Here is a 17,910-nt window from a genome sequence, read left to right as displayed (position 1 = left end):
TTATTTATTTATATTAAAAATGTTGTATGTTAACTTAGCAATAATTTTTTTAATTAAACGTTAAAACCAATTATATGTATTTAAGAAAATAATGTTTTATTAACAATTCTTAACAAACTTAACCTAAATATGGATCATTAGTATATTGATCCATTTTTGAAGATCCAGCTTCAAACGTTGGTTCTCTTGGATGTTGAAAAATAAATGGATCACTTATTTTTTTATCTGTTTGGTTAAATGTAAGCGCATTTTTAGTAAAACACCCCTTAAAACTGGGAAGTTTGGGAGGTTCATGAAAATAACCATTAGATGATCCAGCTATTTCACATTGAGACATCTTACGAGATAACGATCTTGGTACTTCGTAATGATTCGTTTTGTGAGCTCTTAAACTGTGTTGACTTTTGTACGATTTTCCACAGTGGCATTTGTGAATCTTTTTCGGCTCCAACTTCTTCTCATGACAATTTTTAATATGGTACTTGATACCATTAATGGTTTTGTATCTTTTATTACAATTAGGAATCAAACAAATTAATCGTTTAATACTCGATGGGTCCTCTCTAAATTGGTTACTTATATCGTTCGGGTCTCTAAAAACAATTTCAACTTTTCGATATACATAGTTTGGAATAAGGCATAAACTTACTTTGGATAATTTAAATTTGACTCGGATGAATCGGTCGATGAAGTTTCCGATTCAACCATTAAAAGTTGATTTTCTTGCCGTAAACTTGTAATTGGTTCGGAATGTTTTTCTTTAGGATGTAACGTGGAAAATTTCAAAATATAACTCATCGGGACGTACGTCGGTTGCGAATTTTCCACCGCTGAAAGAGTTTCCGGACTAAAATCAACGTGCTCATCTTCGATGTGATAAATCAAATCGGGTAAATTTGAATATTTTCTACCACAATTTGGATAAGTACACGAGTTTGAGTTAAAACCTGCCATGGTTATTGAAACTTTAGAGGATGTGTTGACGTTTTATAAAAAATTAACCAAAAAGCTGGTTTTTTAAATTTTGAGTTGTACATAGATTAAAGTCCCTAGATTAATCTAGGGACTTTACGAGATGTTTATTCTAAGCACTATCCAAGGTTTGTACGTTATACGCAACCATACTGCGCATTACGTAATTGGCGGAAAATAATACGAGAAATAATTCAAATTTTTAAAGTAATGAACTTGAATTACTTTAATATATTTAGTGTGGTATATAATTCAACTTAATTTTTGATTTTAAGTAAACTGTAGGTACGAATTTAATTAGTTATTTGTTTAAACATAATAAAAACTAAAGAATAGTGTCCGTTGTAATTAAATCAAAATATACACTAGACTAATACTAGCACTAGAAGTAACACTAGACCTAGAACTACAAGCATTTCGTTTAGCTGTACCTCTCTTAAGACGGCTGGTAGGTGATAGGTAGCATAGTTAGCATAAAATATCACCATATTGCATATTTTTATTGAACTAAAACTAGACCTAGAACTAGAATCATTCGGGTTTAGCCATACTGAGAGACGTGCGGCTAAACTCGAATGTTTCTAGGCGGTCTCGAATTTTCCTAGTGTATTTTTTTGCTTAAAACTGACTAATAGCAACCCTTCTTTTTAGAACCTAGAACTAGAAAGAATCCGTTTAGCTGTGTCTCTCTTAAGACGGCTGGTAGGTAGCACTAGTAAGCGATGATTCACATCATCATCCCCAACCGAAGAGGTCCATGATCCGTACATTATTTCAGCGAGCAGCGAGACTATGTGAAGGAGAGAACTTGAAGAAGAAGCAACACTTTCTACGAGGCGTGCTGCAGAAGAATGGATACACTTCGAGGGACATCAACCAGGCCATCAAGCAGCGAAAGCAGAAAGAGGACACGGTAAGTACAAAACCACTTGGATTTATCTGTAGTGCGGTACGGCACCGTCAGCAAAATTCGGAACACACTCCCGATAGCCAAGGACAAACTAACTCCATTAACAGGAGCGGGAGTCTACCGACTATCGTGTAGTTGTGGGAAGGTTTATGTTGGCCAAACTGGATGCAACGTCGAGTCTACGACCACTCGTTTTCAAGATAAATAATACTAAGTAAAATACTGCACACAAACATGTGTATTAAACTATCACTAAAAATCTTAGTAGGCTCCTTTCATTTGTTGATCTTTGCTGTCAAACGGTCGATAAAAAATTATTTTAGTGCAACAACCATTATAATTTACGTTTAATTAAATCAAAATGGTTCAATACTCAAACGAAGAGATGGCAAACATTCACTTTACGTACGGTAGAGCTGATGGAAACGCCAGAGAAGCACGAAGATTGTACGCAGAACGATATCCAAACCTACAACTTCCCTGTGAACAAACGTTCGTTTCTATCCATAGAAGATTGTGTGAAACTGGGCGCTTTAAGGAAAATCGTTACGACTGTGGAAGATCATGCACTACGAGGACTGTAGAAGTGGAAGAAAGGGTGCTCGATGCAGCAGCTATCAATCCTACAGCAAGCACTAGGAGATTATCGGTACAAGAAAATGTGCCGAAAACCACCGTTTGGGAGGTATTTAAAGATGAGCTACTGCATCCATATCATTTCCAAAAGGTGCAGGCCTTAAAACCCACCGATAGCATCCCAAGACTACAGTTCAGTCGTTGGATTATGGAACAATGGCGCCATGACAGAAATTTTCCGGAAAAAGTGTTGTTTACCGATGAATCTGGATTTACCCGAGATGGCGTTATTAACTTCGATAATATCCATGTTTGGGCCGATAAAAACCCATAGAATGTTTTAGCCACGAAACATCAAGAAAGATTTTCTATTAATGTATAGGTTGGTATTACTGGGGATCATTTAATTGGACCGCATGTATTTGATAACCGTCTCAACGGTACAACTTATCTTAACTTTTTGCAAAATACCTTGTTTGAACTGATGGAAGAAGTGCCGTATCAAACACGAAGGGAAATGTGGTTTATGCATGATGGGGCTCCTCCTCATTTCAGCGTTCAAGTACAGCAATATTTAAATGAAACCTACCGTGAAAGATGGATAGGTCGAGGAGCGCCCGTAGCATGACCCGCACGTTCGCCAGTAAAAATAGCTAGATATGCAAAATTTCGTGTTTCTAACCCTAGTAGTTTTTGAAATAATGAGAAATAACCACATATTGAACGTCTTCTTCAAAGTACTCTACCTCCCTTAGGAAGCATTTTAGGACACACCTTTATATGAACTTTTCTTCATGATTTTTTATGTAGAATTACACCTTTAAATATATGAACGCAATTTCCGGGCACCCTGTATAGTTACCGATTTTTGATCTCGTCACTTCGAACCAGTTTCTGAAGAAGGTTGCAACATGGCATCCGAAACGTCAAACCTTTTATTAAAAGACGCACGGCAAAACCCGAAAGTTTCTAGTTTTAGTTCTAATTTGAGTATCATTATGTTGCTTATTTTTATTGAACTAACACTAGACCGAGAACTAGAAACATTCGGGTTTAGCCGTCTTGAGAGACGTGCGGCTAAATCCGAATGTTTCTAGTTCTAAGTCTAGTGTTAGTTCTAGTTTTAGATTAGCACTATCACTAGAACTAACACAAGAACTAGAATCATTCGGTTTTAGCTATACTGAGAGACGTGTGCGTAAACCCGAATGTTTCTAGGTTTCTAAAGTATTGCTGTATAGGAACCTAGACATAATCATATAAATATATACCTTGCTATCTACTTTTAAGTAGAAGAAATGTGTACTAAAACACCGAATTTTATTGAAAATTAATTTTTGTAATAGAAATATAAAAAATTTCTAGCAATAATTTTTTAAATAAACTCAAAGAAGTTATCACAATGAATCGAAATTTTTTTTAGGTTATCTTTAAGAATTAATTTATTAAAAATCAATTGACACATTACAAAGCGGTTTTTACCTTTAAAATCGTTTAAGAATTCTAATTTTTTACCCCAAATTTTGTAGATACTAGAAATTTTTAGTTATTAGAAACTTTTTTTTTAAATTTAGAGTTGTCCAAGAAATTTAGTATCTATTTTTAAGTAGAAAAAATGTATCCTTATTGTTAATAAAAAATATAATTTAGTATTATAATTAGTAATTTATTTTTAAATGATTAAGATAAAACCCAATAGAAATATTATAAAAAGCTTAAAAAAATATTATTTCAAGAATATTCTAATTCCCTTGGAGCGAATTGCTTCAACTCTTCAGGCCAACAAATATAAACTTCTACATTATAATAAAAAGTGTTTCTCATCAAATTGACCAATTTGTTAATAACCATATTATCTGGATCATCCCTAAAGGCTTCCATTGCAACATATTCGTATTGGTCGTGTTTATTGTTACGCTGATTAATCTCTTTAATGCAACGTTGGAAATGAACGTAATTAACAGGATCTTGGGCTCTTTCTTTTACAACGACACCATAAAGAATATAATTCAATCTTGTATCTGTTCTTATAACATCACCAAGATTTCTTCTTGATCTACCATAATCGGTTCGAATATTAAATTTTTTATCCAAATCAGTCATTGTTTTAGTGATATTTTCATCTCTCGAGCAAGGATATATTATTATGGTGTAACTTTCAATATCAGCTACGGATTTTAATACATTTTTAACACGACACTTTGGTTTCGGTGGTTGGATCGCACTCTGACTTCCCTTAAATTAGAAAAATAAATAAATAATAATAATTAATGTTTTTTTTTATTTGATTTTTTAACGTTTTTCTTTTCGCTTTTTTCTTTTTTAGTTTGTAATTTTTGTTTAGTCTTGCCATGATTCTGAAATAACGATAGAATAAAATAGTAAGTCAAAATAAAATAACGCTTGTGAAGTTGGCCATAGATTTCAGCCATAGATTTTAAACTGAAAAAAAAGCGTGATCGGGGTTTTTAATCGATCTAATTTCAACAGCATCGTATTCCTGGTGTCCTCTTGCTTCAGATAAAAATTAGAAAGTAAAAGAAAGAAAAGTTAGAAAAATTTTATTTTCGAATCTGAAGCAAGCAGTGTTGTTAAATATTTATTTTCAAGGGTAAATATCCTGGATATATACCCGGGGGTATTTACTCAGGATGGGTATTTTGAGGTATTTATAAATTTAATTTAAATTGAGTTGATGGCAGTTTTGCAAGCACTTCAAGAATGCAGAGTCGCTTATCGACATACCAAACTTATTTATAACATCTACAAGAATGCTACAATGACGGTAAAATTGCATGAAAGTATTGAAGAGAGTAAAAGTAGTAAAGTACTGATTGTGAGTAAAACAAGGCGGGACACTGTTGAACTCAAATTGTTCATCACAGTCCTCAGAGTGCATTTAAACAACTGGATTGGACCCAAAAACACATAAACATTGATTGCAAATGCTTAAATAATTTGCGCTACGCGGACGATATAGTTCTTATATCGGATAGCCTTGGAGAGATTAAACTAATGATGAACGACTTAAAGGAGGTGTGTGCAAGAGTCGTGCTATTGGGGATAATGAGATTGAGAGGGTTCACAGCTATGTATATCTTGGCTATGAGGTTCGTGTATCGAGAGATAATCAAACAAGCGAACTAAACAGGAGGATCTTAGAGACATCTTCAAGAGAAAAGGCCAAGAAAGGCTTTCAATTAATGCGTGTTTCCGGTTATGACATAAGGCTCCGAAACTTTAACATTAATGGTAACCACTGCCAGGAGGGTCCAAGTTGCGCAAAGATAGATGGAGAGGTCGATCCTGGGTCTAACTCTGAGGGACTACATACGAAATGAAGACCTATGAAGAAGAACTGGCGTAAATGATGTGGTCAACATTGTGGCAAAGCTTAAGTGGAACTGGACGGGTTATGTCGTGCGAATGAAGAATGAGCAGTGGACAAAACGGTTGCTTGAGAGTGGAGACCGCTAGCGAACAGACGAAGTAGACGTCAAAAGAATGACTAACAATTGGATTCAAACAGCACAGAATAGGGAAGGTCTATGTCCAACAATGGACGCAGAGGGCTGCTTGGTGATAATAATCATAATAACTTGATCTAATCTAAATTACGACAGATTCGTCTAATGATAATACGTCTTTGATTGTTGACAATTCCTCGTCTTCAACGTCCTCATCGTCTTCCTCTTCAAATTTATTGGAATCGATATATTTTTACTGGTATCACTTTTATACCCACTGTTTGGGTATTTACCCTGGGCCGGGGTAAATACTCGGATAAATACCCATTTTAGAAATACCTACCCGCCGGGTATTTACCCAGCGCCCATCACTGAAAGCAAGAGGCGACCAGGAATACGATGCCGTTGAAATGAAATCGATTAGAAACCCCGAACAGGCCGAAATTTGCAATTGTTTGAATAAAAACGATTTTCCAGGAATATAAGAAATGGTTAGCAAAATTTTCTTTTTGAATCCGAAGTAAAAGGGCACTAGGAATACGATGCCGTTGAAATTAGATCGATTAGACACCCCGAACAGAATCATTGAACCAATTTTGACTTTGATCGGGCGGCGGCAACCATGCTATACAGGGAGTCCCTAAAATTTGTTTGCTCAGAACTTTTTTGTTCGATCGTAACCCTACATTTATTTTTGCAGTTTCTAATAGAAAATTTATTTTAGAATCTTTTATCACTCTTAGATAATATTGATAAAAATCACCGTTTTCATGTTAAATGCAAAAATGGTAGCCTCCCATTTCAATAACACTAAAAAAAAGTCTAAGTCTGCCATGACAATTAACAAACGAATTCATTGACAGTTGTAAACACGCTTAGTCGTTTAAACAAATACTAAAAACCTTGTAGTGTTCGAAATGGAAAATTACACGTTTGGAGAACACACCGATATGCTTTTAACATTGGGTGAATGTCTTGGAAATTCCGTTATCGGCAAAAATTCCCGAATCGTAGAACCCCCAACAGAAAAACGTTTTCTCGAATTGAAGCCCGATTAAGAGAAAATGGATCACTAAAACATATCTTTCTGAACAACGGCAACCCTAGATCTGTTCGAACTCCTCAATTGGAAGAGTTAATTTTAGAACATGCAGAAGAAAATAGTACCACTAGTACTTCGGACATGGCTAGGCGATTTGGGACGTCAAAAACGACTGTGTGGCGTATTCTTCGAGAACAGCAGCTTTACCCATTTCACTGCTGTAAGGTTCAGGAAGTACAACTTACCGATTATCCAATTAGATTGGAATATTGCCAGAAAATGCAACAGAAAATACAAATTGATAATCAGTTTTTAGAAAAAATACTTTTCACCGATGAATCTACTTTTTCCAAAGATGGAATAATTAATTTAAGGAATTTACATAGTTGGGCTGAAGAAAATCCAAAATTTTTCAAAACTTGGAAATCTCAATGGAGATTTTCTCTCAATGTTTGGGCTGGGATTGTGGGGGATGTCATTGTTGGTCCCGTTTTCTTGCCGTCAAGACTTGATGGCCCTACATACCATCAACATTTGGAAGGATTGGACGAGTTCTTAGTGACGTTCCGTTAAATACCAGAAGGGACATGTGGTCTTTTTGAACATTTCCTATAGTATTTTTTATTACTTGTCTTGTTATTTTATGTATTTGTTTTATTTTTCCTGTTAGCGTTGTCGTTAAAATTAAATTTATTGTTTTGTATTATCTTTTATTAAATCAACTAAAACAAATTAAAAAGGGATTTACCTAATCTACACTTGGAAATGTTACATACATAATAGCTGTGTTTGGTACACTTGCTATAAATACTCCTAGTGTAGCAAGTGTAGTGCAGTTGACAACTCTCAGTTTTCAACACATTTTCAAAGTGCATAAGTGTAACAATTTTAGGTGTTTGGTAAAACGGATTATTATGACAGTTATAGGTTATGTAATCTTTATTATTTCTGTAGGAAGTTGAATAATTTATTATTGATCAAAGAATCAAGATGAATAAATCAAAAAAGGAAATGTTGCCTGTAGTGATCCTATTAGAGTCTGACACCGAAAGTGAAGACAATGATATGATTTTTGAAGAATTGGACAGCGATGATGAAGAAAATGTATTTTTACTTTTAAGTAAAAAAGATAAAAGAACTTGCATCGATAAATACTTTGAGGATCTAGTTCCCAAATATTCTGATGTACAGTTTTTACTAGCTTACAATATTTTATTTTTGTTTAAATAAATCTAACTTTGACACTTTCAAAAAACTAAATACGTCTTAAAGGTTATGTCGACTTACACTGCACTTCCTACACTTGCCGGCGTGTCGGTGTGAAAAGTGTCTGCACTTTTAAAACTCAATTGCTTACCAAACGCGGCGGCACTATCTACACTTGTTTGCACCAGTCTACCAAACACTATTTTTAAGAAAAAGTGTGCACTGGTGTACGTTAGTGCAAGATACCAAACAAAGCTATTATTTATGACGGCTCAGTTCGATTTGCACTTGTCATGGCCGACTTAGATTTTTTTTTTTTAGTGTTATTGAAATCGGAACCTAACATTTTTGCATTTAACACGAAAACGGTGATTTTCATCAATATTATCTAAGAGTAATAAAAGTTTCTAAAATAAATTTTCTATTAGAAACTGTAAAAATAAATGTAGGGTTACGATCGAATAAAAAAGTTCTGAGCAAACAAATTTTAGGAACAGCCTGTATAGCATTGTTCCCGCGGACCGATCCAACTTCTAAATTACAAAATGGTTGTACGTGATATACGTGATATTAGTTTATACTGTACCAAATTTCAGCACATTACCATAAATAGTGTTTAAGATATTTAGAAAAATGTGTTAAAATTTCATACCTTTGATGGCCTGTATCTTCGAAATTTGAGGACTTTTACTAATATTTTTTACATGAATCGTCATCATTTTCACTCTAGTATATGTGGTTAAATTTGTTCCCCGAGTCACCGAAACACCCTGTATAAGGAATGGTTAGGAAAATTTTCTCTTTGAATCTGAAGTAAAAGAGCACCAGGAATACGAAGCCGTTGAAATTAGATCGATTAGAAACCCCGAACAGGCCGAAATTTGCAATTGTTTGAAGAAAAGCGATTTTCCTGGAATATAAGGAATGGTTAGGAAAATTTTCTTTTTGAATCTGAAGTAAAAGGGCACCAGGAATACGACGCCGTTGAAATTAGATCGATTAGACACCCCGAACAGGCCGAAATTTGCAATTGTTTGAAGAAAAGCGATTTTCCAGGAATATAAGAAATGGTTAGGAAAATTTTCTTTTTGAATCTGAAGTAAAAGGGCACCAGGAATACGATGCCGTTGAAATTAGATCGATTAGACACCCCGAACAGGCTGAAATTTGCGAATGTTTGAAGAAAATCGGGTTTTCCGGAAAATAGGAAATGATTAGGAACATTTTCTGTACCAATTTAGAGCAAGAGGCGATCAGGAATACGATGTCGTTGAAATTAGATTGATTAGAAACCCCGAACAGGCCAAAATTTGCGATTGTTTGAAGAAAAACGATTTTCCCGGAACATAAGAAATGGTTAGGAAAATTTTCGTTTTAAATCTGAAGTAAAAGGGCACCAGGAATACGATGCCGTTGAAATTAAATCGATCAGAAACCCCGAACAGGCCGAAATTTGCAATTGTTTGAAGAAAAGCGATTTTCCAGGAATATAAGAAATGGTTAGGAAAATTTTCTTTTTGAATCTGAAGTAAAAGGGCACTAGGAATACGATGCCGTTGAAATTAGATCAATTAGAAACCCCGAACAAGCCGAAATTTGCGAATGTTTGAAGAAAAGCGATTTTCCTGGAATATAAGGAATGGTTAGGAAAATTTTCTTTTTGAATCTGAAGTAAAAGGGCACCAGGAATACGATGCCGTTGAAATTAGATCGATTAGACACCCCGAACAGGCTGAAATTTGCGAATGTTTGAAGAAAATCGGGTTTTCCGGAAAATAGGAAATGATTAGGAACATTTTCTGTACCAATTTAGAGCAAGAGGCGATCAGGAATACGATGTCGTTGAAATTAGATTGATTAGAAACCCCGAACAGGCCAAAATTTGCGATTGTTTGAAGAAAAACGATTTTCCCGGAACATAAGAAATGGTTAGGAAAATTTTCGTTTTAAATCTGAAGTAAAAGGGCACCAGGAATACGATGCCGTTGAAATTAAATCGATCAGAAACCCCGAACAGGCCGAAATTTGCAATTGTTTGAAGAAAAGCGATTTTCCAGGAATATAAGAAATGGTTAGGAAAATTTTCTTTTTGAATCTGAAGTAAAAGGGCACTAGGAATACGATGCCGTTGAAATTAGATCAATTAGAAACCCCGAACAAGCCGAAATTTGCGAATGTTTGAAGAAAAGCGATTTTCCTGGAATATAAGGAATGGTTAGGAAAATTTTCTTTTTGAATCTGAAGTAAAAGGGCACCAGGAATACGATGCCGTTGAAATTAGATCGATTAGACACCCCGAACAGGCCGAAATTTGCGAATGTTTGAAAAAAAGCGATTTTCCTGGAATATAAGGAATGGTTAGGAAAATTTTCTTTTTGAATCTGAAGTAAAAGGGCACCAGGAATACGATGCCGTTGAAATTAGATCGATTAGACACCCCGAACAGGCCGAAATTTGCGAATGTTTGAAAAAAAGCGATTTTCCTGGAATATAAGGAATGGTTAGGAAAATTTTCTTTTTGAATCTGAAGTAAAAGGGCACCAGGAATACGATGCCGTTGAAATTAGATCGATTAGACACCCCGAACAGGCCGAAATTTGCAATTGTTTGAAGAAAAGCGATTTTCCAGGAATATAAGAAATGGTTAGGAAAATTTTCTTTTTGAATCTGAAGTAAAAGGGCACTAGGAATACGATGCCGTTGAAATTAGATCGATTTGACACCCCGAACAGGTCGAAATTTGCATTGTTTGAAGAAAAGCGATTTTCCAGGAATATAAGAAATGGTTAGGAAAATTTTCTTTTTGAATCTGAAGTAAAAGGACACCAGGAATATGATGTCGTTGAAATTAGATCAATTAGAAACCCCGAACAAGCCGAAATTTGCGAATGTTTGAAGAATATCGGTTTTTCCGGAAAATAGGAAATGATTAGGAACATTTTCTGTACCAATTTAGAGCAAGAGGCGATCAGGAATACGATGTCGTTGAAATTAGATCGATTAGAAACCCCGAACAGGCCAAAATTTGCAATTGTTTGAAGAAAAGCGATTTTCCAGGAATATAAGAAATGGTTAGGAAAATTTTCTTTTTGAATCTGAGGTAAAAGGGCACTAGGAATACGATGCCGTTGAAATTAGATCAATTAGAAACCCCGAACAAGCCGAAATTTGCGAATGTTTGAAGAATATCGGTTTTTCCGGAAAATAGGAAATGATTAGGAACATTTTCTGTTCCAATTTAAAGCAAGAGGCGACCAGGAATACAATGCCGTTGAAATGAGATCGACTAGAAACCCCGAACCGAATCGGCCGAAATTTGCGAATGTTTGAAGAAAACCGATTTTCTCGGAATATGAGGAATGGTTAGAAAATGTTCTTTTCGAATTTGCAGCAAGAAGCGACCAGGAATGTAATGCCGTTGAAATGGGATCGATTAGAAACCCCTATCAGCCCGACTAACATACATAACTACCTCATCGACTATTGCAATAAGAGGGGGAAACAACTCCTCCTGGGCTGCGATGCGAACGCACATCATCTCGCATGGAACAGCTCAGACACAAACAAAAGGGGTGAGTATCTTTACCAATACCTTCAAACTACAAATTTAGATATCCTCAACAGAGGTAACGAACCGACTTTTGTTACCAAGAGTCGACAAGAGGTGCTAGACATAAGCCTAGCCACGCCTCGCCTTAGGTCGCAAATCGCAAACTGGCATGTTTCACGTGAAATCACTTTAGCGGATCACAAGCATATTCGCTTTGTCATTGTAGCAGACATGACAAAACAAACAGAATTCAGAATCCCCTCACTCACTGATTGGTGCTCTTTTTGTAGACACATCGGCGAAGAGGTTGATGAAATCAAAACAAAGATTGAAAGCAGAGAGGATCTCGAAATAGCCTCTTTTCAACTAAACAATCTCATACATAGTGCGTATGAATCAAGCTGTCCAATAAAACACAAAAGAGCACAATCCAATGTGCCTTGGTGGAATAAGGACCTTGAAAACCAGCGAGTCATGGTTAGAAGACTATGTAATAAAGTCAGGAATTCCAAACTCGAGCAAACATGGGATGTCTATAGAAAAGCCCTAACGGAATATAACTTGGCTATCCGCAAAGCCAAAAGAAAAACCTGGCGCAGCTTCTGTGAAGGCATAGACAATACGCCTACAGTTGCTCGTCTGCATAAGATCTTGGCAAAAGATCACAACACTGATCTAGGCCACCTATGCAAACAAGATGGTAAATATACAGAGGATGCTAAGGAATCGTTGGAGCTCCTACTGAGTACACACTTTCCTTCCTCAAAAGTCTGCCCCCATGCAGATGCCGACCCTGAAGTAATGGACATAACCCGTCCATGAGGTAGGGTTCGCAGCACAGCTGGGAATATTTTCACACCCAACAGAGTAAGGTGGGCTATCTCGAATTTCAAGCCCCTAAAATCACCTGGAGGAGATGGAATTCTGCCTATCTTTCTGCAAAAAGGCTTAGAAGAACTTCTCCCAATAATAATATCCCTATATATAGCTAGCTACAGCTTTAGCTATATACCCACTCTATGGAGGAAAGTAAAGGTGGTCTACATACCTAAAGGTGGTAGGCGTTCAAACGCGGACCCCAAAGCGTACAGACCAATTAGCCTAACTTCATGTCTCCTTAAAGGGATGGAAAAGGTAATCGATCAATACCTAAGGAATGGAGTGCTTCTCACAAATCCACTCCACCCTAGCCAACATGCTTACCAGAAAGCAAAATCAACAATTACCGCTCTCCATGCTTTGACTAGCACCTTAGAGGAGGCAATTGCAACCAAAGAGATAGCCCTTTGTGCTTTCATAGATATAGAGGGTGCGTTTGATAATACCTCATATGAATCCATAGAGAAGACTTTAAACGTAAAAGACATACATCCGTCGACAATCAAGTGGTGTATAGCCATGTTGAAAAGTCGGCAGATCACAGCCAGTCTGGGAGGCGAGTCGCTGACTATAAAAAAACCTCTATTATGGTGCCTGGTAGTTGATGACTTGATGAACCCCTAACTAAAAACGGATTTAAGATACAAGGGTATGCTGATGACCTGGTAATCACAATCCGAGGTAAATATGATTCAATCATAACTCAGCTAATGCAGAAAGCCCTACTACTCACCAGTACTTGGTGCAGAAGCAATGGGCTCAGCATCAATCCCAATAAAATCGAAATAGTCCCTTTCACTCGGAGAAGGAAGCAACAAATAAAAGCACCCTCCATTGAAAGCAGAACTATTAACCTCAAAACAGAAACTAAATACCTAGGGGTAATACTTGACAGTAAACTAAACTGGAACTCACACTTAGATAAGGTGAGGAAAAAGGCCATCATGGCAAACCAGATCTGCCGCAGGCTCCTAGGAAGGAACTGGGGTTTCAAACCACGAATGGCTCATTGGACCTACGTAGCAATAATCAGACCCATGGTCGCCTACGCCTCATTGGTTTGGTGGCCAAAAACAAAACATAAGACAGCTCAACAACAGCTGGCACAAATCCAGCGGTTAGCATGTCTTAACATAACGGGTGCAATGAGATCCTGTCCGACGGCTGCTTTGGAAGCCCTACTCGGTCTCAAACCGCTCCACATATATATATACAAAAGGAGGCAGCCTTAAGTGCCTTATCACTGAAAACAGTTTCTTCACTCAAGTTGATGCAGCAGGGTAACCTCAGAGGACACCTCGAGATCCTCAAAGACCCATGTCTAAATCACCTGATTGAAATTAAAACGGACCTTATACCGACGGAACACAATTTCAACCAACCGTATAAAGGTCATATTTAGTAGCAGGGATGATTGGGCCTCAACTAAAAAGAGGAGCCCTAGCCTGGTACACCGATGCTTCAAAGACAGTAAGATCTGGAGTAGGCATGGGCATCAGTGGACCAAATAGCCACATCAAATTGCCCCTCAGCTCGGACTTAACAATTTTCCAAGCAGAAGTTCTTGCTACAAACTTCTGCACCGCTTTGAACCTACAGAAGGGACAAAAAGGTGCATCCATAAACATTTTCACAGACAGTCGGGCCGTCTTAAAGGCAATTCAGGCCTACACGTGTGGCGCCGCACTGATCAGAGAGTGCACCAACAACCTGAGAGAACTCGCTAGGGGCAATGATGTTACCCTATGGTGGGTTCCAGGTCACAGCAACATTGAGGGTAATGAGAAGGCCGACAAGCTGGCCAAAGAGGCAGCAAACACGCCCTTCATTGGACCCCAACCTGGATGTGGACTACAAAAAAGCCACCTAAAACAAATAATCAACAACTGGGCGGCTTCAAAGATAGCCTTACGCTGGAAAGAACTTCCAGGTCACAGACAAGTGAAGAGTATGATAACTCCGTCGCAAAACAAAACCAAAGAGGTTTTATGCCTCAGATAAAGAACGCTCTCAGGCTACCTGACCGGCCATGTGCCCCTAAAATACCACCTCTTCCACATTGGACAAGCTGAGGATCAAACTTGTCAACTATGCAACGACGAGTCAGAAACTGCTGAACATATACTGTGCAATTGCGTCGCCACCACCGACATAAAGGTTCAAGACCTCAGGACAATACTAAGGTTCATTAAGGACCTACATTTCCCTAAACCTTTGGAGGGCTAAAGTTACAATAGATCTTATAGGTCGCGGTAACGAGAGGGGCCGCCCTCCCCAGCCCGGCAGCAATAATAATAATACCCCGATCACGCATTTTTTTCAGTTTAAAATCTATGGCTGAAATCTATGGCCAACTTCACACACGTAATAAAATAAATCATAGAATCATGACAAATACTAATTAAAAAAAATATTAATAAATTACCTGTTGGAAATTATAGATTTTTATTTCAACATCAACACCTTTAAAGATAAATTGTAGCATAGATTTCACCATTTTCCATTCTAACCCATCTAAACCACATCCTATTCTTGGGAGCGCGATTTTTTTAACGCCCTTATCCAATGCATGCTCTCTCATTCTTCTTAAAGATCGAAACAAAGTTTCGTACGTTGGTTTTCCATTTGAATATCGTTTTGTTACCAGATAATAAACGTATCTTTTATCAACAAGCAAAGTTGCAACATCACCTTGTCGTATTCTTTGTTCCAATAATTCATCAACCCTTTTAAATTTGCTCCTAAAAAACAAAGAATTAATTTACATGATAAGTAAGACAATAAATAATACCTAAACTCGGTAGCGATCCCACTTCCCATATTCATATCTTCTGCTACACAATGACCAAGGGCGTATTCATCATCAGCACAAAATAAATCCCCAAATGTTTCGATAACATTTTCAGTTTCTTCATCGTTATTAAACTTATTTGAATCCCAATTATCAAATTCCCTATCTCGCGATGCAGACGATCTTCTTGAATTGTTTCGATTTGAATCTTGATAATTGCGTCTTGGTGTTCCCTTGGAATCTTGATCAAACTTTTCATTGCTTTTATTTCCGTGATAATCCTTTCTTACTTGATAATATTTCTGCTCACCTCTTCGAAATTTTTCTTCTTCATTCCTAAATTCTTGTTCATTTCTTTTCGGCTTGTCACAACTCTCATCAATTACCTCACTTTTCGAGGAAGATGTTCCTTCAGGTCCTTGCTGTAACTCTTCGGGACATTGTGATGTATCACTTGAAGTAATTTCAAGCGTTTTAGCGATATTATCAACGTTCCAACCGGGACTCGTTGACATAACCTCACTTTTAATTTCCACATCATCAGTACTTGTCGAAGGCACTGTTAAGCTTTCTGAAGATTTTTCGGTGACACCAGATGCTTCTTGTTGCTCCTTTTCTTTACGTTCCTTTTTATTTTTCTTACGATTTTCGTATTTTTTAGATTTTCCAGCCATTTTTAATCGTTTATTAATAAATGGGCGAGTATTTCGTTTCAAATGAATGTAACACGTTTGCTAAATGATTATGGAGTTGTGGAATATTCGAGTTGGGGATTTTCCGTGAACATAACAGATAGAGAGGGGAATTCCCTTAAAATAACGAGAAATAACCAACAAAAACCTTTTTCAGTTTATTTAGTGAATTTGGTTTTATTAAGATAATTATTTTTAAAAACATTTTCTGGTGTACTTTCTTTTTCATATTAATAAACAATAACATTTTCTTTTAATTGATAAAACCGACTCATTAAATAACATAAATAACATAAATAATTATTTATTATTAATAATAAAAAATTGATTTGTAATTATGATTTGGGGCATTTAATTTTTTTTAAGTTGCTGTAACTTACTTAAAATCATATATATACTATCTCCTATATCGCTGACTAAGGCAGCAAAAGAGTGTAAACACTAGAGTGCAGATATATATATATCTGTCTCTGTCGTGCCCCCGTCTACTCAAGAGACATGCGTGAACACGTGGTGAGTAAGCTTTTATCTTATTGGACGGTGAATTAGAAATTAATAGCAGCTGATGACCTTGATGTTTATAAATCACCAAATAAATGTTTGACATAAACATAACCTAAAATCTAAATATTTAGTTATGTATATTATAGGTTTCATGTGTATAATAACATAATTATTAACATATTTTAGGACTAAGCAATTTAAAATGTAATTATTATTTGTTAAGAAAGTGAAGAAAATTTGTTAAAAGATATTTTTGGGGGCTAAAAATTGGTTGAGCAGGTAGAAGGAAAGATCTCAGTGTAATAAAAAAGAATTTAAAGCCCTCCTTTTCTTGAAACATTTTTCTTAAAAATTTAATTAATAATTACATCGATATGATGAAAATTTTATGATAGAATATTATGTACAGGTGTCCAAATTTCGATGGGTTTGCAGGGTATCTCAGTTATTATGAAAGATAGAAAGTTGCGGTTTTCGCGAACCTGAGCTACTTTTTTGTGAAACTTACAATGCCGTGAACCAAATTTTCATAGACCTCTTCGTTTTTGATATACAGGGAGTGTTTCAAAATTTACGATTTTCAGACACCCCCCGTATCTCGGCTATCCGGAAACTTAGTAAAAAAATAAAAACGGGTTCTAATAGATTTTTTCACGTAGAATCCAATGATGCACGTAGAATTTTTCTAGACATCACGGTTTTTGAGTTATAAACACAACTTAGGTTTTTTTAAATGGAACCACCTATATTTTATTTTTTTATTGAACTAGAATTTTTTCAAGCTTTTCAATGATATATAATACTCTATACTTACCTTTATAATTAACCTCGAAATTAAAAAAACCACATTATTTTATAAGTAGGCTATGATAAATTAAGTGATCGCGTTGCTAGGATACCAGAATAAACAAAGAATTTTGAAAATACTATAATATTAATTATTGACTTATTAAAAAAATGTATCTATTAAATTTTGTTTGCTAAAAACGAAAAATTATTAAAAACTAAACATTATGCAAATATGGCTTCAAGTTACAAGAATTGTTCAAAGTTGTTACCATTTTGATGCACACATTGTTCACAAAGTTTAGTAATGTGTTTAATTGCATTTAGAATAGTTATGGGATGTTGCTGTAAATGTGAAAAAGCATCAGTTACAGCAATTTTCAATTCCAATTTTGTTCGATTCTGGGTACTATATACCCGATTCTTGATATATCCCCATAAAAAGAAGTCCAAAATTGATAAATCAGGTGATCTTGCTGGCCATCGCGTTGTACCATGTGTGCCTATCCACCTACCAGGAAATTCTGCAGTTAGG

The 17,910-nt window shown here is 36.1% G+C and overlaps 2 protein-coding genes across 2 annotated transcripts; both read right to left on the bottom strand.

Moving 5' to 3' along the window:
* Positions 1 to 60: 60 nt before the first annotated feature.
* On the bottom strand, positions 61 to 1,040 carry LOC111422086 (juxtaposed with another zinc finger protein 1-like). The gene is made up of 2 exons (XM_023055292.2): positions 650 to 1,040; positions 61 to 593 (listed from the first exon to the last, which is right to left on the bottom strand). Exons 1-2 carry the CDS (start codon positions 952 to 954, stop codon positions 119 to 121), a joined length of 780 nt encoding a protein of 259 aa, XP_022911060.2. The 5' UTR covers positions 955 to 1,040; the 3' UTR covers positions 61 to 118.
* A 3,063-nt stretch (positions 1,041 to 4,103) lies between these two features.
* LOC139432650 (uncharacterized) lies at positions 4,104 to 16,246 on the bottom strand. Its single transcript, XM_071201413.1, has 3 exons — positions 15,394 to 16,246; positions 15,028 to 15,343; positions 4,104 to 4,693 (listed from the first exon to the last, which is right to left on the bottom strand). The coding sequence occupies exons 1-3, from the start codon at positions 16,065 to 16,067 to the stop codon at positions 4,190 to 4,192; spliced, it is 1,494 nt and encodes a 497-aa protein (XP_071057514.1). The 5' UTR covers positions 16,068 to 16,246; the 3' UTR covers positions 4,104 to 4,189.
* Between the last annotated feature and the right edge of the window lie 1,664 nt (positions 16,247 to 17,910).

The sequence above is a fragment of the Onthophagus taurus genome, chromosome 1, assembly GCF_036711975.1.
Source record: "Onthophagus taurus isolate NC chromosome 1, IU_Otau_3.0, whole genome shotgun sequence".
In the NCBI taxonomy this organism is placed as follows: domain Eukaryota; kingdom Metazoa; phylum Arthropoda; class Insecta; order Coleoptera; family Scarabaeidae; genus Onthophagus; species Onthophagus taurus.
This window is presented reverse-complemented; position numbering and strand designations above follow the sequence as displayed.

Coding starts and splice junctions, on each gene's coding strand:
- LOC111422086 (XM_023055292.2), bottom strand. CDS start 954: ATGGCAGGTTTTAACTCAAACTCGTGTACTTATCCAAATTGTGGTAGA. Junction 594..649: donor TCAAATTTAAATTATCCAAA/GTAAGTTTATGC, acceptor AATTGTTTTTAG/AGACCCGAACGATATAAGTA.
- LOC139432650 (XM_071201413.1), bottom strand. CDS start 16,067: ATGGCTGGAAAATCTAAAAAATACGAAAATCGTAAGAAAAATAAAAAG. Junction 15,344..15,393: donor GGGATCGCTACCGAGTTTAG/GTATTATTTATT, acceptor TTTGTTTTTTAG/GAGCAAATTTAAAAGGGTTG. Junction 4,694..15,027: donor AAATCTATAATTTCCAACAG/GTAATTTATTAA, acceptor TTCTAATTTAAG/GGAAGTCAGAGTGCGATCCA.